The 22265-nt window shown below is 43.2% G+C and overlaps 1 protein-coding gene across 5 annotated transcripts in view; it reads right to left on the bottom strand.

Moving 5' to 3' along the window:
- The window catches only part of LOC119160918 (AN1-type zinc finger protein 4), an 84689-nt gene extending 65675 nt beyond the window's left edge, over positions 1-19014 (bottom strand). For 4 of the 5 annotated variants that reach the window (XM_075880444.1, XM_075880447.1, XM_037413190.2 and 1 more), the window contains exons 1-3: positions 17918-18356; positions 5756-5899; positions 3736-3793 (exon numbers count right to left, since the gene is read on the bottom strand). In XM_075880444.1, the coding sequence (XP_075736559.1) occupies positions 3736-3793; positions 5756-5899; positions 17918-18038 (323 nt within the window). In that variant the 5' untranslated portion in view covers positions 18039-18356. Of the gene's footprint in view, positions 1-3735; positions 3794-5755; positions 5900-17917; positions 18357-18923 lie in introns of those variants that run through there. The other variant, XM_075880445.1, reaches the window with a different exon arrangement.
- Between the last annotated feature and the right edge of the window lie 3251 nt (positions 19015-22265).

Raw genomic sequence — 22265 nt, 5'->3', positions numbered from 1 at the left:
TTTCGATGTTTTTATATATTTCTTTGTGCCTACGTTACTTAGCAATGAAGACGATCGAAGAACATGAGCAAGGCAAAAGTGAGCAAGGCGTGCAAGACAAACGTAAAGTGCAACTCCAAAATCTTTGCGTATACGAGAAATCCCAGAGGCCATGCTTAACGTTTTGATTGAAGGCCGTGCCGTGGCACTTCAAATCATCATCATTTATTGTCCCTTAAGGGCCCTGGATTGGGCATTACATATAAGTTAAATGTCAAAGTTCTGAAATTTTACTTCATATTTCAAGTTTGTTTTTGTAGCTCCATGTACTAACTGAAAGTAATTTTAAGAAACAAAGAAAACAAATATGAAAAAAATAAGAAGTTTCACTAAAAATTTCGAACTCAACATCTACAGTTGCAATTCGAACCCAGGTCTTAGCAGGCAGTCTCCCTCTCCACTACTTTGATGGAGCTGCGCACAACTCTTAAAACCATTACACATTGCAGACTACCAGTCAAGGCACCTCAAGCAGCTTTTTGTACAATGGTGCTGTGGCCGTTCCGAGCATTAATCTCCTGTTAAAGTATTCAAGTACACCCTAGCTTCTCTAAATGAATAGCCATGTCCCAAGTTCTGCACTGTGGAGAATACGGCTGTGCATCCTTGTCTGCTGACACAGCATTGCAATCTACGATGAAGGGTTAAAGTAGTGTGTGAAATTGAAGTCAAGTCAAGTCAAGTCAAGTTTATTAAATAGTTCAGCTGTTACATGGTTAGCGTTATTACAGCAGGAGGTCCCAAAGTTTCAGAGAAACTGACAGGGGGACCTCCTATGGCTACATGGATGGGGTAATTACAAAAAAAAAGCGTATCGCATTTACAAAGCAGTTGATTCTTTCATCGCAAAATCCGCGGTCACACTACTTGCCATAAATTTGGACTTCTCAGAAGCGTGCCATTCAAATCATCTTTGTTTGCTCATGGCTTTTTGCATTCATCTTACCAGACATATCTATTTTAGTTTTCTTTAAATTCTGAGCTGATAGTTTGTGCCAATTTTGCGTTAGTTTCTGCTTTCTTGTTCTTTTGCCACCAACTCACTTAGATGTTTCTTCCTTAATGACAAAGTTTGCGTTCCGTAAAATTGCCTGCGTACTACGCGACGTCACAAATCTGTGAAAGCTTGTTGCGTTAAAATTACGTGTGCACAATAAGCAGTGCATTACTGTGGTGATCTTTTTCAGCACTGACGAACAGTATCTCCTGTGAAGTGTAATTAAAAAAAAAAGATGCCCATCTATCAGTTTGGCGGCAGCTTCTATAGCAGTTGGCAACATGGATTCCAGTGCATTTAATAAATATATTCAGTAATACAACAATGTTGAGCCATTTATGCCCTTGGACAGCTCTCTGAACTATTTCCAGATAGGGAGAAGTAAACATTACCAGAAACAGATGAGAGCATTCACAGGTGGGCAGTCTTCTTGGTCCCGAAAAGTGTGTACTCTAACCATCTTCCTGCTCAGACCGATTGATCAAATTGCGGGGCAAGCCTCTAAGCTGAGCTTCCTTCTGTGCTCCAGTCGAATGCCTTATGTACCACATTGTTGCAAGCCATCGTGATTTTTTCAAGCTAACATCATTTAAGTTATACAGGCGAGACTGGTAAAGTGGAGACGACAATGCGAACTATTTTTAATTCTTCTGACTCGGCCCCCTCAAACACACTTCTATACGCCCTCGTCGACTCACGGCAACTGGGATATAAGCAGCAGCGATTGAATTTGTTTGCTAAGAAATACATAATTTTTTTTTTAGGCAGGAAGAAGTCAATTCAGCGTTTCCTACATCTACTGCTCTGTAAACTTCAGGTCCGGCAAACCACAATAAAGGCACGACAGAGTGGTTCAACGTGCTAGAGCCCCAGCTGAGTGGTAGCTTTCTCTGCAACGTTCAAGCGCAAGGCGCGAAAGCATTGCATAAGCAGCCTGCAACGTAGAAAGCTTACAGTGCACAATCGCAAGAGACACGAAAAAAAATCCTATCTGCAAAAGTCTAGGAAAAGCATCTTACAAAACGTCATTATATATAATGTGACAGCTGCGCTGTATGAAAATTTCTCAGGGGGCAGCCTACAATGGCCACTGCCGAAAGTGGGGGACTCAGCCCCCCTTACTTTTCTTAGTGGGGGGATAGCAGTGCCCCCTTACCCCCCCTTCACCAGGAGATATGCCTATGTTCAGTACCACCATTTGCACCTTATACGCACAATTTTTTTTTTTCTCTCATTCCGCTCACCACGAAATGTGGGTAAGTCGATAAGTCTAGTCAGGAAAGCTTAGGGGCTGATGTGCTTTGCGCTACACTGCATTTACTATGTGTACGCTCATGCTCTTGCACCAGTAATCTTATATTAAAATCTTATAATATAAATATGAATTCAGCAGAAAGCTTTCATCGATGGATTATTACGTGCATGGCAGTGTCACAACAAAGGCCTGGTTAATGGGATAAGCATGTTTTTTTTTGCTTTTTTTTTTCAGACAAAAAAATGACCACTGCCTTCCTTCGGTCACTCAGAATGCCCCACAAACGCTGAAGACAATGTAAAAAAGATGAAAGTGAAATCATACGACATTATATATAAGGCATGCCAACTTAACTTTGAACATATGGGCTGTTTAACGCGTTCTTAAATCTTAGCACATAGTTGCGCACGGTAACTCTGTTCCAAGTAGAGTTCAAGTACCAAAGTGTCACAGATTATGGGATAGTAATACTTCTATAAAGTGGTACCACGGCCAGATAAACACAACTAAGGCTCCTCGCATGATCAAGAAACTACAGTGCCGTAGTTATGCGATAGTAATATTTCTATGTAGTGGTACCACGGTTACATAAACACAACTAAGGCTCCTCACATGATTGATAAACAACAGTGCCGTAGTTGTACACTTACCAATAGCGCGCAAGTGCATGACCTAGAGCTTTTTTTTTTAAAACAGAGTCGCTATAAAACGCTGCATTCACACACCATTTATTAGTCCACATGTTTGGGAGGATGTCAAGGGCATTTTGCAATGTGCTTGAAACAGAAAAGGACCCCCACTCTGAAAGTATTCTGGGGAATGGAGGATACGACGACAATAAACAGCACTCTGGATAGTTGGACTCGCCAATCGTATTACAATGCATTAACAGCCGAGCAAGACCAAACGCTTTCGCACGTGATTTCAGGCATACGTAAAAACAGTTGCACTCGCGCTGACATGATCGGACAAACCACACTTTGAGAACGTGCGTGACATATGTGCACATAGAAAAGGAACGTGGCTAGCAGACGACGCACGGAGCGATCCACACTTCGCCCCTTCAATTTGCCGCCAGGCGGTGACTCTGCACGATCTCGCAGCCAATAGTGCAGATATCCTGACTTCGGTGACTTAAGTTATTAACGATCTATGCTGTAGTCTGGAATGATAATTTCGGAAATTTTACCCCGCATACTAGGCACAATCCAAACTTGGCACCAGATTTTCGAACATAAATGCACCTGTTATGCGAGTAAAAAGGTATATTTCTCAGGTTTGAGTCACTCGTGTTGCCCGTTTCTTCCTTGGCCCTTTCTATGAGCCGCACTCCACGTTTGTTTCAACATGTTAACTCGCCCAACTAGCTCTGCTTATCGGGGCAAAAAGAAGCAGAAGCTCTCATTTCATATGCTGGTGTTCAAAATGAGAAGCATACACCTACCCTGTGGTATCCAGATATTTGGCCACATCCTGTAGAGTTGACCGCTCCTCCAGGTACGCTGTGTGCACAGGACAATAAAATGAAACTATTTTATACCCCAAGCCACCCCAAGTCGCTGGCCGAACTGAATGACACCTACAGAGCTAGGATAAATAAAAAACAAAACATCCTGCCCCAGCACTGCACACGGTAACAACTTAGGAAAAAATATGGCGGTCGCCACAATACACACTTGTCACAGAACACTCCACAAAAATGAAACGAGCTGCAAAAGAGATTGCAGCAAAGAGTATTTGGTTAGTCCGAAGGAGCATACAGACACGTCAAACAACACACACACTCTGCCCGTACAAAGCAGCAGATTGACATCAAACGACTGATCTGCCCCCCACGCAAACAAGGGGAGCAACAACTTTTGTAGAGAAAGGTTATGCTTCACCTTCTCTCAAACATTGTTACAATGAACTGATGAAAGTTTCTTTAAAAGATTTTTCCACATGTTTCACTCCAACAAGCATATTATAACTGATCATTTGATGACAACACAGTCGAAATCTGCTGGCACGCAACTGCCAGTAATTGTCTGGTGAAATAACTTTATGCTGCTGTAGACTGAAGCCTACACAACCAGGCCCATGTACACATTTACTTTTCACTTTGGGTGGTATTGGCTAGTAATAGTGAACTGCCATTATAATACAGTAGTGAGTAATATGAAAAATTCAGCACCCCGTACTGCTGCAGTGTGGTGACCTTTTATCGCAAGCAGCAGAGTGGTGGCCTCCCCCAGTTAGGACAGCTACGAGATGTTACAACATAACAATTCAGCACCTACAACCCAAAAAAACGTAGCAAGCATGCAAATTCTGCTACATTGTTACACTGAAAAAGCAATGTATAGTAATAAAGACAAAAAATGTAAATGAACAAATCGGCGCATTTATGTGCTTACGTTTGCTCCTGACAATCACTATAACCAAACTGAAAGGCAAAAGGTAACACAGGTGCCACTTGACAACCACAACTCTAACTAAAGGCAAAAGCAATGTCATCACAGTTTTGTTTTTAACTTCGTACTGCTGCTCTCAATTTCGGAGTAGCAACAGTTATTGATCACAAGCTCAGTGATGTGCCATTGCAATGCCAGTGCTCATAAAGATGCATTAGCTTAAGCTGGCCTCCACTTTTTATTCTCAGTCAAGCTTGCAAAAATATACCAGGAGTGCTCAATCAAAACAATACAGTATCAAATTATTATTATTTAATAAAACACTACATACAACAAACTCAAAATAAACTCAACACGTGGGTTAAGTTGCAGAAAGGGTACGAGACTGGGCTAGGTCTTCTATTAACATCCCCCAACAAGACAAGGGGCAGAAAAAGAAGCAAAAGCGTTGACTTGCACCTAGCCAGCCTGCAGGTGGCACACAAGGCATGTCACGTTTCCCTCTAGTCAGGCCGTGGTTTTTAATAACTTACACGCCCCGGGCTCGCAACATAAGCCCAATTTCTGCATTCAATCAATGTTGCTTTTCTGGCTGTCACACCGCTTTTTGTGATTGCGCTCTTATCCTTGATAAAGAGTACTTAACAGCGCAAACGACAGGAAAGGATAGAGAAGACGAGACAGAGCGCTATATATGTTATACCAACATGCCCTATCCTACTGTCTCTCATCCTTGACTGCTAGAGCCACTACAATGGTTGAGATTTAAACACTGATCAGGGACGTCAGTCGTCGAGATAAAAATGTAGTACCTCCAAGCGTCAACATGAGCATATATCCAATAAACAGTGCTATAGCTCCCAACCACAAATACACATTGTGCAAGCTTGCTTATTTCAATGTACGGCAGACATACAGCTACTTTTGTAAGATCACGTTTTACTTTCGTGACATAAAGATTCCTATGAGTGAGAAATTAACCAAGTCCTTGTGCATTGCTTCTGCACTCCTCTCTTCCGCTTAGCTACATTTTAGCAGATGAAGTAACTTCACCTAAAAAAGGCAACAAACCTTTACGGATATTGACAGGCCCTCCTCGCATAGCCAGCACCAGCTTGATGGTGGCTCCATCAGTGATGTTGCACTCCTGGAGAGAGCAGTCATCGGGTAGCTCTTGGCTCTTCCAAATCAGGTGCTGCTGAGACACCGGAATGCCTGCAGAGAACACAGTAAGGTGCGATTCTGATTAACCTGCCATGGCACCACTTTAGAGAGATACTTAACGAGAAGATCAAACGGGCACGAGAAACTTGCCCCTTTTACAATGTCAAGAAAACTACTACTATTACGAGAGCAAGCTTAAAGGAGCACCGACGGGAATTCTCAATGATTTGGGATTGTTGCTTTACATAGGAGCACTGGGGTCGAGAACGTTGGAAAGAGTATTGCGCGCCTTCAACTTGCATATTTTACAGCGAAAGCTGTTATGAAATCACAATAAGGGCCATTTTTGGCACCGCTGCCACCGGTTCCCGTAACCACTATCGCATGAAATAAGAAAAAACCAAGTAAACAAGAAAGACCAAACACTACGATGAGATTCAAACCTGGGATCCCTGTGTGCCAACCTAGTATTCAAACACACCACCACCTCAGTGCTTCAAACTCCCCTGCAAACTGACCCTAGGCATAATTCATGTCGGGAAAGGAATCGCGTTATTATTAGTAATAAAGCATTATAGAAGAAAAAAAGAACAGCCAGGCTTTACACAATATGAAATGCGTAAGGAGTAGGCCGTCGAATGCACAAACCCATAACAAAAGCCTCAGGCATAATTCTTCGTCGTCATCAGCCACAGCATAAAAAAATTATGCAAAACTTGTTGCCACACTTCTCCAAAAAAAATAACGAACAGCGGTGCAACAGGCCAAATAGAATATGGAGCAATTTTTGGAGCAGTGAAAGTTTACTGTTCGAGCACTAAAATGCAAATTTGGAGCAGGTTAGCGTTCCGGAAAAACACATCCATTTTTTATCATGAAAGACCAAATTCGGAGCAGTGTAAAAAGAGAAGGCTTACATTTAGAAAAAAAAAAACAAGTATGTACAAACCATTCAACATCACATGAATCGTGCAAAGTAAACATGAGCACTGCTACTTCAATGAAAGTGGTATTTTCAACCACCTCACTGAGCAAAAAATGATAAATCCCCATTAGCATTCTCCGCATCTTTAAAATACTTTGACAGACAGACTCCGATTTTAAATGTGAATTCGCCAAGGTGGCGACATTGAAAATCAGGGGATTAGTGAAACTGAAGAGTAGCGGGTGGGGGGGGGGGGGGGGGGAGAGAAAAAGCACACATTTTTTCCAAGGTGCCAGCAATGTCTCACACTGCTCCAAATGCTTGCTTGTAGCATTTTCAGATGTCAGCACTTATACCAGTACTGATAGTTATGCGCCATATACGCACAAGAGTAAATGAACAAAACGAACTAAAAGCCCCTTCTAAATCACAATACGCTTTTTTGTACGACACTGGCGTACTGTGGCGAAGGTGACTTACGCAGCATTCTGCACGGGTTGGAGCAAGGCCATGGAATATCTCCCTCTTCTTTTTTTTTTTTTTTTTTGGAGTTAAGGCCGCAACTTCTCAGCTCACATGCAAGATGAGTTCTATCAGATAAAGTAACAACGGCACACGCTTGTCGATCCGGCGAACGCACCAAACATGTATCGCCGGGACGATCCAGCTAACACAACAACATAAAAAGTTTTGTGTGTCTCAGCTATGGCGACCAAATGTGGTCGCCGGCAACGCCACTGTTTGCCGCACGTCGACACTGCTCGCGCGCAGAAAACGCGGTATGCGCTTTCAGCTCCAACTGATAACATGTGATGGCCACCTTTGCCAACTAGGAAGTTCATATTTCCCGCGAAGCATTGGTGGTGATGGTAACATATTTTTGCCTAGAAGTTGCATCGTCCCACCAGTAGGTATCCACTGTGGTCAGCAGACTAATGGGGGTGCGGCTTTGTTACTTTAGCTGGTCGATAGCGTCGCGTGAGTGCCCTGACCTATGGAGATATCTGACACTGCGGTTTAGGGTTAGGGTTTGCGCACTTGGATTGATTGATGATGCAAACGGAAGGTGACCTACGTGGCCTCTATTTCTCGCTGAAATTCGCACAGTCGAGAAAATTTTGAGGCTAGTCAGGCATTTTGACACAGCATGGCACAATTTCAGCAAATTTCATGGTTTTGGCGCAGCTCGGCGCAAAAATGGGGATTTGAATCAAGTTGGCGCAATTGTCAGAGCTGTTCCACCCCTGACAAAGAATGGCACAGTGAATGCCTTCCTACTACACAACAATATGACTTACACCATAGTAGGTACCATGCAAGTGGGCTTTGTAGCAGTTACCTAAAGAGTGTTTAAAACTGGTTCCAGAAAGGCCCCTCTTCGAGCTTTCGCTGCAACTGTGCTGCGTACTTCACGCAGGCCTGGTAATTCTTTAAAACCGCTACTTTAAAAAAAACTGCCGGTTTCAATAATGAGGAGGCAGCTTCTCAGCGACGTGCCATGGCATCATGATGTCAAAGGGAGACAGCTATTCGCGAGTACAAGTGGCAGATTTGCCATCTGCTCATGGTGCACATAAACTATAAGTAAATAGTCTCCAGCGACTCTGACAGCAATTTTTGCTATTTAACTGCAGGCAGAGTTCACAAATTTAGTGAAACTGTGTTAACTTATCACGATAATGTCCACTGTGGTGCGACTGGCTTTCAAATGCTCAGAGCTGAAAACATTAAAACCGAAGCGAAATATTTTCTATATGTAGCCAGACTCTGGAGTGGGGAGAATGTAAACACTGCATAAACGGTGAACGTCCCTCTCGTGACTTCTCACAATCGTGTCAGTACTCCTTTAAGTAAAAATATAAGAGAAAGCAAAATACGGATGATGAGGCTGCCCAGAAATTCTTGCACCAGTTTTATCTACTTCTAGGCTTGCTAGATAGAGTTTTCCCACTAGCCTAGTTAAAATTCCAAAATCACAAAAGCTGTATAACACTACAGCAAGGAGAGCCCCGCTACAGTGGTCTACTGGCTAAGGCACTCTGGTATTGACCCACGAATCCCGGCAGCGGCGGCTGCATTTTTGGACGCGAAAATGCTGTAGGCCCATGTGTTCAAATTTCTGTGCACGTTAAAGCACCCTAGGTGGTCAAAATTGCTAGAGCCCTCCACTACGGCGTCTTTCATAATCATATGATGGTTTTAGGACATTAACTCTTTCGTTACCATGACCATTCAAATCTATGAGCGTTGATCAAAGCTTCTAAATCATAAATTTTGGCATGTTATGAAACTTGTTTCTCATGCATCGAGCACTTTCTAGTATTTAGTCTAGCCACTCGAATTTCAGAATTAATTTGAATTCGCCACTTTTGGCAACATAGTGATTTTTGACACAACTTTGCACGAACCAATGTGCGTGTATTGTTGAAAAAGTGCTGGCAAACTTGACAGAAGTGTGTGCCCCTCGTGATTCTGCTGCAGGAACATCAAAGTTCTGTAACGATAAGAACCTTTGAAAGCCACATATCGAATTAAAGTGTCAGCTTCGCAATTTGACTATGCTGAGCAGTATCAATTGCCAGAAATTTATTCTAGATATTCATCAGAGAGCTGTTCATCGGAGTCGGGAAAAATTTGTTTTACAAAAAATGTTTGAGAAGGTCCGCCAAGTGTTTAAAGTCTCTAGATGGCCTTCTCTAGTAGTTTTCAGCAGATTTGGTTTTGCTTGCATTGTTATAACAGACAAAGGGTCGCATCTGGTGTCACTATTAGCTCCTATCACCTCATCGTCACGCGCACATGTGCGCACCAGCGCTACTCGATACTGTCTTGCAACCACACCTGAATTGAGTGAGGACAAGCTTAGAGTTCGGGCATGACAGCACCTCCACTTCAAGTTTTATGGCGACGATCTTTTGTGTCAGCCTGAAACACCCACAGCCGTTCATGGTTTTTTTTTTTTTTTACATCCTCAAGTTGTCTCCTCCGCCACAAGTGCGTACAGCTTCTGACCTTTGTGCACAATCTTACAACTACTCTGGTTACATGCGAGGTCCACACTACGCTGGGGCACGGTGTGCTGGCGCTGGCTGCAGAGCTTCTCTAACGACAAGAAGGCCCCTGGAGCAGATCTTAGCCCTGACTACGAAGCAGTGCAAAACGTTTTCGAACTGCGCACGATGGTACTTTTTAATACGATATTCGCAAAAATGCTAAGAAATATGCTTGAACGCATATATTGAAATGCCAACCTATGCGGAGTGAGGTGGCTTATGGAAAGAGGTGACGCCATATGAAATAGTGAAGTTCATTAACCTCATATATAGAGGAATCATTGAAATCATGGGTATCCTTTTATATTGCATAGCCTGGAGACTATTATCGCAAGACAAAAAAAATTACTGAGAAAAGTGTACGAGTACACTTGGGTCTCACGACAAACTATGCAATGCTTCATCGCATGGCACAAGCAACGAAGCAGAACCATGGTTCTGATTTTTTTTTTTTTTGTCTACGTGAAGAGATACAATTTGTATAACATTCATTATTTTTACACTGTTTTTGTGTCATTTATTTACAAAATTTTTATTCTAAATTTCCTGTTTGGAATATTTTTTGCGTATACATAGTTTTTTTATTCCACTGTTCACCAGCTGGCAACCTAAAATTCCACATTTTTCACATTTTTATTAATATTTAAATATTTTTTGCAGTTCGACAACATATATTTTTTTGGAAAAAGCGTTTCATTGTGCAAAGTTGGTATGCTGCAATGCGCACAGGAGTATACGTTTCAAACAGGCAAAAACAATCCTCCCGAGACATATGAAAAACAACCATTTTTACGTGGTAACTAAAAAGTTAAACCCCACTCATACATTAAGATGAAAAACCAAACTTGGACGAAAACGAACTCTTACCAGAACTGAATCTCTGCTGAAACTAATATTCCTAAAACAAGCCTGAAGTCAATGGTTTGACAAATCGTCTGGTCGAAAAGTGGCATGATGACAAGCTTTAAAAATCCTGACTAAAATAAAAGGTTTTAAACATTGAAACATGAAAAATGTTTTGGCTCCCATACGTGTTCACATAACAATGGTCTGGCAGCTCAGCCTTATGTCCGTTTTAATACGTGGCCTAGACACCTGCGGTCTGTACGCTGGTGGAAAACTACAATCATTCCTATTGAAAGCAGGTTTTTTTGTAATCTGGATAAGAATAGATTTCCGATATTGATGTGATCACCAGATTCTTTATTAGGGATCAATAAATTAAACGTAGCCTTGTGTTTAGTAAGTGTGTTGGACACAGTGTTTTTCTATGAGATGTCATTCACGCAGTCTTTTGACATTTCTGCTCTCCCCGATCTAGTAAACAGTCAGTCTCCAGTGGAAAATCTATGAACCCCTGAGAACTTCGCTTTCTTAAGCTGGTCCTTCATGTGCACCAGTCTTAATATAGAGGCAGGAGCACGCCAGCTTGTGTACATCGAATGTCTACAGAACCCCCGCCAGCACTTCAACACCATTTGGCACACAGGGAACGGCTGTGTGATCCTGAGGCTGCACACATGCAATGCAGCGTTGTGCAGGCCCACGCTCGTGCACTCCCCGAATGTCATTCGAAGACTGGTGCATCACAGCGCAGAAAATAACGCAACGGACGAAAAACCAAACAATGATGACAACTATATCGGCGCTCGGAGTCATTTGTGTTTCCATCTGCTGCGTGTTTTCCGTGCTGCAGTGTACCATAATAATGTACCAACAAGACCAACTTGCCACTCAAACCATTCGAAGGCACAGTCATGTATGCCCTGAACCTAGTCCCGAAATATACCATCAAGTCACAGATTAGGCATTGCGTGTGCACTAACTGAATGCCATACATTAAAGGGCCACTCATAGGCCCCATACCAAATTTTAGTTAGACAGTGGAAGTTGTTGGGTGTCCGATGAGGAACATTTTGCCACAAAAACGTTTTAAATCGGTTCAACACGAGCAGAAAAAACGGGTTTTTTTAAGTGGTGCAAAACGAGGATGAGAGGAGGCAAGCTTGAAACCCTTGCCGCTCCTCCACGTAGCCTCCGCAAGCCGAACCTCTTCCCTAACCTCTCAGGCATCCGACCAAGAGGTCAAGTGCGCATGATGTGCCCAAACAAGTCTAACCCCCGAGCACGCGAGCGACGTTTATTTGTTGACCAGCGTTATTTGGTTGTCTTCTGCCTGTTTCTGCGGGATGGTTTGGAAACGCTGGCTTAGACGTGGTAGAATAGATGAGCACATTGAGTGCGCAAACGCATAGGAGCGTTCCACGGCGGTCGTCTGCTCATTGCGCTGATTGTGGATACACGAACGCATGCGAAACGCCAACACATTTGCCCCGCATCTCGTTGCAATTCACGGGAGAAAATGGAAAAAAAGATGTTCACATTCCCTTATTGCATATCATTATTTATCTAAAACTTTATTAATCTCTTCAAGCAACAAATTACATAAACTAAGCACGCAGCTTTAAATAATTTTCGCAATGTTACGTGCCACTGTTTGCAACGTCAGAGCAGAGTCGTCTACGAAGAGGACCAACGTCACTGCATTGCCGTGTACGTAGGGCGATTCATACGCGCACGTCATGCCCTCATTCTCTGGGTGCGCGCCGGCAGAAGGGAGGGGGAGCAGCATTCATCTTTTAAATTTGACCCATTTCCACTGCGCGTACCGTTGCAAATTTTGGCAGACGTGATCATGAATGCCTCGTCTACGCATTAAGCTTGTCAGCTCAAAATTGTCAGACCTGATGAGTGGCCCTTTAAAAGCAATAAGCATGTCATAGTTTCATGCAACTTTGTACTTATTTCCAAGTACTCTCTTAATTTACATCACTAAGTAAAACAAACTGGGAGAAATCTCAAACTTTGCTTTTAAGAGTGGAATGCACTACCTTATAATTCACTAGCTATGCTTTGTTTCCAGGTGGACAGCTCAGCCACGCTGCATAAAAATGAATGTCTGCGCATGTGACTTTGGCTACAGTACACTCTCTTAGTGCACCTACTTCAAGTATGTTGCAAACTACCCCCTACAAACCCTTAAGGCCATACACACACCTTCATAGCTACACATTTTGTTGATGCTGAGACTCATGACTTATGGCTGAGCCCTTTGTTACAGGTGGGCAGCATTAAACCCAGTCGTTATGCAATTCTTATGATGCTTCTGGTAATGCAAATTTTACACTTCTGCCATTAAATGTTATATCTGTTCAGATCACTCCTCACCAACATGATGCTTTCATAGAGCCTTCTAAAGCAGTCTGAAGCACTAGCATCGCTCTGTGGTAGAATATGTGACTACTACCTAGAATGCGCCAATTCTGTCCCAAATAGCAATTTTTACTGTTTGCATCCACCAGCCTTTTTTTCGCTCACAGATAACAATGTCCCAAATGCTAACCCCAGATTCTCTTACAAGCTCCTTAACGCTACCATGTTAGCTAGGTTAGACCAAAGTTGCTGAAACTGCAATGACTGCTGTGGATTAATGTGGACTGAAACCATAATGGAATGCCAGTTCACTTATCAATTGACCAGGCCCCCAAAGGGCACCATTAAAATTTATCGCATCAAAGCGAGGTAGTGTGGGAGCTTTAAAAACAGTGCTACCCCCAACATTTCAGTTTGGAGTTTTTCTTTTTATGGCTTGTCAAGTAGCAGGCTCTCATTTTACAAATGACTGTTTTGTAGCAGTTCAATTCACTAATACAGCTAGTTTCGAATTTGCTTTTCTACTTTCAAAGGAAGTCATGCCAGATAAGCTCCTTATTTATTCAAGATGGATGTACGAGCACTCAAGAATCATCGATTAACGAATACTTCTCGGCCAAAAGTAGCGCAAATGCAGAGCCAGCAAGCTTTGGAGCAAGCATGCAAAACATTTTGGAGAAGCGGCAAAATTTACCACAGGAATGTGCCGAATTTCAGTAACCATTATTTATTATATGGAAAACGAAAAAGCTGACAGAAACCCAAAACTTGGATTGACGACTATTTGAATCTACCCAAGGCTACCAAATGCTGGTGAAATGCACCCTTTGGCACGAAGTCAGTTTTAGTGTAGAGAGAACACAAGAAATTGAACAACTATACTGCTATTTTGACTCGCATTAATCTTTTACTAATCCAGTCACGAAAGTTGGCTGCGTGAATGCAACCAAAAATTTCAGTTGAGCCTTTAAGTCAAGGTCATCTTTTCGAAGCTTTTTCGTGGGTTTCCAGCTCTCTAAGAGATTCACATGTAAAGCACCAAGATGATGCATTCTGCTTAAATTAAAACCCTGCCCTCGCAAAGTAGCTACAAGGTCAACCTTCAAATGCATGAAGATCAGAAACTTGCACTGAAAAAAAAAAAAAAAAAGTGCTGCAGCTCAAGTAAAAAAAAATGCGCTAGGAGCACACACACTTAATGAAGAGAACCAATCGATTTAAGGAAAAACCCCACCAACAGGTACAATAACAGACTGCATACTGGAAGGCAAGACCGGAACTTCTAGAATTCTAGTTCCCAAAATCGACAGGAATGCACTGTTGCTCATACGAAATGCAGTTTAATAGCTATGACCTGGAACAAATTTTTTTCTTTCCGAACAAGCAGCTGGCTCCCATATAAAACTAAGCTTCCGTATAAAACTGATTAAAATTACTCTGGCAAAGCAATGTGTTGCTGTCACCTAGTATAATGCGAAACAGTGGTACGAGGTGCGGGAGAAAAGAGACCAGTGCAATTGCACGTACACACGTCAATTACCCAAGTTCATCACAAGATAAGACTGAGAATGGCTGCCAAGTGCTGACAAGTCCCCTATTATCTCAGAGGAACACTACCACTGTCTGCTGCTTTCTCATATCGAAGAAATTAAAAACAGACCTTCAGTAAACAAGAAAAACAAATTAAACAAGAAAGACATTTTGTTTCAGAAATGGTGGCATCCTTTGAACCGTGACTCTCAAACAGGAAGCCATGCATCATGTTTGCCAAGCACAGGGTCAAAACAAGTTGACATGCACTGAAATAAAGCGCTGAGCAAAGGAGTCGGCAAGAAAAACCCTCATCCAGACAGAAGCAACACTCTAAAAGAAGTGCGAATTACCAAGAATATGAAATGGATTACAAGCATCACAATGAAGAATATACACCAAGCTTCGTGAAATTTATATTTTCTTTTCTCAAATAGTAAAAGCTTTGCAGCCATCGCAACAAAACCTCCGTATTGCGTAGAAATTGACAAACACATTCCTACTCGTACTTCAATTCAGTGAAAAGAGAAAAACAAAAATGGGCAAAGCAGAAGAAATGCCAGTTTCCCTGCTTCAGGTGTTTCAATGCTTAAATCGCATGCAGCCTAATGTCATAAGCCCTAAAAAGATTTCATATATATTAGAAGTCCAGGTTTTCAATATTGCCAAAAAAATATGACTAAATTACAGGCCATTCTAAATTGCTATGGTAGCTTTTCCTTTTACTACAGCTTTTACGTTTATTTCCCGCGAAGTTACAGCGCATCAGGAATCGCATAGTAGCCCAATAGTAAGGCACTCACTTCGTTAGGCTCGCTCGGTTGCCTCTAATGCTGCTAGACCAGTCCTCACACCAAACAGCAGCATCAGAGGCAATCATGCAAGGCTGGACAACTATTACAACATGTTGGGTTCAATCACCACGACGTTATGTAGCACAACGACCACCTCCTGGGCTTTGGTGCCAAGGTACACTAATATCTCCAAGTAAACAAAACCAAAAGCTGTGGTAAGAAAACCGAACTATTAAAAAAATGAAAACGAAAGATATTTGAAAGTTCAGAGGTGGTAAAATGCGACAGGTCATAACCATAGTAAAGTGTCACAAATAAAACTGACATTACGAGGACAATTTGAATGAACATTTGCACAGGTTCCATTAAAAAACAATCAGCCCTAAGGCAGCACCAACTACAGCCTACATTTGCTTCTTTCTGGGCATAGAATGAGCCTCTTCTTTAAGCTTACAAATATGGATCGCAGGAATGGCCCCTTTCCTTGGTGTTCCTCCATAGTAGACAAAGAAAGTGCTTAACAGCGCAAACAACGGGAGGGGATAGAAAAGACGAGAACAGAGCGCAAAGACGGGTGCTGTCTGAGAAGGTGCAGTGAACTTGTAAAGGTTCGTGCCCTTTCTTGTTTGTGTGCATGGTTAAAAGTGAGATATGTGTGAGACTGTAAATCGTAGGCGACGACGGCAAGTCAATTGCCGTGTTATGGGTGCACTGGGTTGCTCAACGTTGACTGATCATGAATGTATTGTAACCAGCCAACCGCAGCGAGTTGTTCTTCGAAGCAGACAAGAAAACCAGCCGATCAAGGTGCACTGTGCTTCGAAGCAGCACAATTCAAGGTGAAGGAATAGACTTTACTGTCTGACACATGGCCCAACCTTGGGCAAGTCAAATCAATGCCTAGGTCCAGTGTTTTGGTATGCTGTCAGAACGGAACCTCTAACACTAGTGAGTGGATTGGGCACGATACACGTGGTGACGAGGACACTGTGTCCAACTTTTGAGGAACATTATAAACATGGTTGACTGAGCTGTGTTGACTGCTTTGACTATACGCGGACTGGAATGCCAGACGAAGCTGTCAGTTGCGACTAATTACTGTTAAATAAATAAAGTTCAGTTAAAAAGCTTTGTTTGTTTTACTGCAATAGTCCAGCACTGTTACCTCTCTGTTGCTTGATACAGTATACATACACTAGACCTTGCAGGCGTTCTTCTTTTGATCTATGAAAATAAGTAAATCCAAAGTAGTATCACAGCCTATAGCCAGCCGCGCAATCGTTGTTCTGAAAAAGATACTGAAAAAGTCCTGAAGTGTTTTGAGGATGTGCTCAGCTTGTTATGTGTATGGACAAGAGGGCCGGATAAGTGCCATTATAGTACCTTACAAGGACATTCTGAGGATGTCATATTGTCCTCATGGAGGCATACTGAGGACGTCCTGAGGTATTTGTGTTGTCTGGGTAGAACCACTGTTGGCTTTGTCAAGTCGCTGTCCACGCTGCGAACGCATGGACCCGAGTCGCGCGTCTGAAAAATCCGACAGCGCGACCTCACACAAGCCGCTTTTAGAGCAAAGCGACAAACGCGCGACCACTGCGACCCACCGGCGTGAATGGGCCTGCACTACACGTTCCAAGCAAAAGAAACATAAAACCAGACAACCACCATTCACTGCGCGTGTTCTTTTGGCCACGAGGAAAACGAGAAGAAACGCAACCGAAATAACACGGACAGTACAGAAGCTTCGAGGTGGACGATCGTGACGCGCGTGGCACCCATCCGATGTCAGGAACGGGTCTAAAGCCTGCGATTTTTCCGAATAAGGGGCACTGGCGACACGCATAAACATGCCACTGACGCAGCAGTGGACAATAATTCTTTTCGACATCACGCAGTCGCCGACCCACGGCGACGTTACCTTGCAGCTGCTTACGTGGCACGGACTAAACACTGCTCTACCCTGTCCATATCCATATTTATAAACTAACTACTACATGTTTTATGCCACAGTACCATGCAAAGTAGTTCGCTAACGCAATTTGCCGATGATTCCGCCCAAGGCCTCAACCTCCTTTCATGGGAAACCGCTTCACAAGCTTTCAGTGGTTTCATTTACGATCGCGCACCAGCTTCTGCTTTTCCGGCGCGCGAGCGCACGAGAATGAAAGGTATCACGAAACAAAAACATCCCGCTTTCAATGCAGGCTGTTCCGCCATCTCTAGAGCCCTTTCCTGGTTCCGACGCCCCAATGCCGGCTCGGGTTTCCCCCCGTCACCCGCTTCAAGACGCTGTGTCGCGCTACTGACAAGACACTAAGGAACCCAACACTGCTTACGCGAAATTACGCATGACTTCAATGAATATGAGAAGAAGAAAAACAACAAAGTTGAGAAATTTTGGCCAATCGGCCGCAGCTCGCGTTGTCAATCGCACATACTGGCTGGGCGTGTTCGAGAACGGCGCCGCATCGAGGCACACTGAATGCGACGCAGTTCGAACACCAAATTCAGGGAGAAAAAAGAAAGGCGATATCGCTGGTTGTCGGCTCACCTTCTAACCTCGATATCCGGCACTTGATCGAGACCACGGTGTCTGCAGGCGAGACAAGCAGCTCAAAGGCAGTACCCTGCAGCGTCTCGATGCACACCTCGATCACGTCACTGGTCACCATGGTCGTATTCCAAGTGACGGCTGAAGCACCTGCCAAGAGCTGCGTGCACCACGCGCCTGTTTCGAACCGGGGCTCGCGTTCGGCACACGTGAGAAGGGCTTCGAACAGCGCCACCCACTGAAAAGAACACCAGGGGGAGGACAAAGACGCCACCACCTAAACGAATATCCCTTCCGTAGCGCGAGTCTCACGTAAGCTTTCGCGGCCGACCACTCCCGAAACGCATTAAAGCACGAGATGCCTGGCCATAGAGGCTTTACGTGATCTTTGCCATAAGCGGTAAAAAATGAAACGAGAGTCTCATCAGCACTAGCGGGGCCCTTGCAACCTTGAACTTCGGTCTTTTCTTTCACCGGCACTGCCAAAAATCATGAAACGCTGGCCACGACAAAAAAAAAATAGATAAACGACAACGATGTTTGAAGAAATCGGTAGGAACTTGCACGAAGGAGTTGATTCGTAGAGTATTAGACCCGCCGATGCGCATACCGTAGCTAGGATGGGTTCACTGTCATCCGATGAAACACTGCCGCCAGCAGCAAGTAGTGAAGGAAGACTGTTGCTACCTCCATCGGGTTGGAGGGCAGCTAGCTCGCGCCCACTAAAACAATCGCACGCGCCCCACTTCAACTGCGATCAGTCGCAGTAGCGACGGGTCGTAGGCACATTGATTCGCCGCTGTTAGCTGTTGCTTAGCCGAAAATTAAAAGAGGCCAGCCGCATTCGCTAATCCACCCGAAAACGAGTCACCACCCAAAACCCGGTTGCCCTAGGTGTTCTGTGGTTGCTCACGGCAACGGAATTTTAGTCCAAATTATCTCGCAGTTCTTTATAAAAGAAAATGAAACCAATATGAAGATCAACAATTGCTTTACAAAAGTTTACCTCCTCTTATCTTGCCACTACTGATAAGAAATGGCAGCGTCTTCTGCACCGCGCGGCGCAGCAGTTATCTCCACGCAGAAGTGACTTCTGCACGCACAAAAGTGACGTACTTTAAAAAAAAGTTAACGTAAAGCTATTCAAATGTGCAAATTATTACTTTAAAACGCAATAAACTCACAAAAATGTTAATAAACAAATGTGTAACGTGTTTTTATTAAGCATAAGCTAAGTTTAACGCATTGTACAAAAATGTTTGTTTTGTATAATATTTTTGTAATACTAGTATATATTGCTCAATTTAACAACCAAATTAATTATTTTTGGTCTATAAGTATTATTAAAAAAATAGGTTGATAGTTTGTTATGTGCTCGAGGGTGCAGCGGGTTAGCCCTTCGGTTTGGAGAGTATTTTGATCCCACAACTATCCAAATTATTGTACAGTACATGTGAGCACATGTGTACGTCCTACATCGCATTGTGCCATGTTAAGAGCATTCGCCGAACACCGTGTGGTAAATCTGCTAAAGCGAGAGCATCGCAACGTCAACAGAGTGTTTCATTGGTAGACCGAGAGGAAATCGGTGGTCTGGTGTAAAATTAATGTGCATCCTTGCCTGTCGACAGAGTGTTTCTTTGGTAGACCGAGAGGAAATCGATGGTCTGGTGTCAAATTAATGGGCATCCTTGCCTTTAGTTCGCGAAATCTATGCGTCCAGTGACGCTATTCTGGTACCACGTCTACTGCGGCACGTTTTTCTGTCATCAGAGCCTCTATAAATAGCGCGAACAGCATTGCTTACCCAGTGGCGGAGGAAACGATGCGGTCAGCTGCATCGTTTTCGCTTACGGGAGTTTTGTGTGTCCTTGTACGTCTCGGCAAGAAAGTGCATCAATTGTTGAACAAGCGTATAAATGTCCAATTCTGCGAGGATAATCAAACATTCGAAATCAAAGGAGGTGGCATTCAGGAAGATCAGTCCAATATGTACTTAGGAGAAACTTGTTAACTTGTGTCGCAGACAGCACATTATTGTTATTGATTTCAGCAGCGCTCTGGGGGACGAGGATCTTTCAGTGCGCTGCTACAATCAAGAATCCGTTCCAACTTGTGTATGCAAGTTTCAGTTTTCATGCAGCACATTATTTATCGCCTTATATGAAAAAGTTAACAAAAAAGTCATTTATGTACGTGCTATGCGTGCTACGTTAAGCTTCTGTGCTAACTATACCCTTGCACTGGATATTAAAATGCTTACACTCTGAGGAAGAGATGGTCCGCTTATTTCTTTTAAACAAATCTGGAATGTTGGCCATGTTGTCGCTTGTGCCTCTAGACCAGGTAGTCGTGTCTGGACCACCAAGCAAACCAGCTTGACCTCCCTCGTGCCCGGGGTCACACATCTTAATTCGTGTGGCTAGATGTGCTGCTGCACTTCCACTAAGTATGAGTTGAATATGTTCGCAAGTAGACTGCCATATAAAACACTTGCAGGTGCTCTTACGTTTTTGTTTTCTTCTTTTTTAGCGCATTATAGTGCAGCAATTGGTTCGCAGGTAGGACTTGCAAACCTTGTACGGCTATAGACAGGGCTGACTATTCTAGCTTCGTATGCATGTAGAAACCTGTTCCAAGTAGAAAGGTTATTATCATCAACATAAGAAAAAGGTATACAAGCTGTTTTCATCCAACCTTTCTTCACAAATGCGATAAAAATGACTAACCCATTACTACTTGAATTAATAGCCATACTATACAGGTTGCCATCAATTTAATCAATGCAACACCCAATATTAAAACCACACTAATTCATTAATTTCACCTGTGACGGCAATGTTACTACAGTCGAATTAGGCTGGCAATCCTGGCACTGCACGAGAGCCTCTTTCAATGTTGCCTATAGCAGCTAGATTACAAAAGCACTACAATTTTGTCAAAAAACACATGATTTACGAAGTCTTCACGTCATGCTATTGAGGTGACCAGGGCATGGTTGGAAGGGCTGCGATCATATCTTTGACAAAGGAGCTGAAGTGCTTGCTTCATGTGTGATGCCTGTATTGCGTTGATTTTCTTGCTTCGGATCCATGCAGTCATTGTGCACGATGACCTAAACTGATACGACACATGCACCTTAATCTCTCATAACATAGACAGATTAAGAGATGCCCTTCTTGGCTACTTAGTCCATAACTGAAGCTTAACAGTGGCAGGACAAAAACATGTGGGTCTAAAGGACCGGGCGAAATCCTCCTGACCTTATATGATGGTCTACTGACAAATTTTGCAGCCTCCTCGCCTACGCCAAATTTAGTGTTAGTTATAAACATTCGGCGATTTTAAACTTCCAGGTATCAGTTTTGTCACTTTATCTATCTCAGCTAGTGATAAGGTAGCACATGCCCTACTATAAAAGCTTGTTCAGACTTTCGTCTAACTCAGTTTATTACAAAGCCTATACAAAATGTAGGTTCTGATTTTGATAAGATAAATCTTGAAACTTATTTTTCTGAGAGCCTCTTATCTGTATGTTCCCCCCATTTTATGGAACAAAAGTAGATGCCACTCAAAACTACCCAAACTCATTATACGACACATACCTGTTACAACAGTACGGTGTGGTAAATGTGCATTTTTGCCTCAAAGAGCTAATAAAAAAAGAAACAAAAATGTCAGTGTAGGTCTGCACTGTACCCTATTAATCCTTGGGGATTCAACAGCAAGTGATATGGATTACAGAAAAATGCTGAAAGCCTCAAGTCGTCAGTTGAGGTGCTGTCATCATCATCATCAGCCTGACCACGCCCACTGCAGGACAAAGGCCTCTCCCATGTTCCGCCAGTTAACCCGGTCCTGTGCTTGCTGCTGCCACTTTACACCCACAAACTTCTTAATCTCATCTGCCCACCAAACCTGTCTCCCCCTAACTCTCATGTCTTCTCTGCGAATCCAGTTAGTTACCTTAACGACGAGCAGTTGTCCTGTCTACTCACTACATGCCCAGCCCATGTCCATTTTCTCTTCTTGATTTCAACTATGATATCCTTAACCCCCGCTTGTTCCCTAATCCACTCTGCTCTCTTCTTGTCTCTTAAAGTTACACCTACCATTTTTTTTTCCGTTGCTCGCTGCATCATCCTCTATTTAAGCTGAACCCTCTTTTTAAGTCTCCAGGTTTCTGCTCCGTAGCTAAGTACCGGCAACATACAGCTGATATATGCCTTCCTCTTGAGGGATAGTGGCACTCTACTTGTCATAATTTGAGAGTGCTTGCCAAATGTGCTCCACCCCAGTCTGATTCTTCTAGTTACTTCGATCTCTTGGTTCGGCTCCACGGTTATTA

The sequence above is a fragment of the Rhipicephalus microplus genome, chromosome X (genome assembly GCF_043290135.1).
Source record: "Rhipicephalus microplus isolate Deutch F79 chromosome X, USDA_Rmic, whole genome shotgun sequence".
Classification (NCBI taxonomy): domain Eukaryota; kingdom Metazoa; phylum Arthropoda; class Arachnida; order Ixodida; family Ixodidae; genus Rhipicephalus; species Rhipicephalus microplus.
This window is presented reverse-complemented; position numbering and strand designations above follow the sequence as displayed.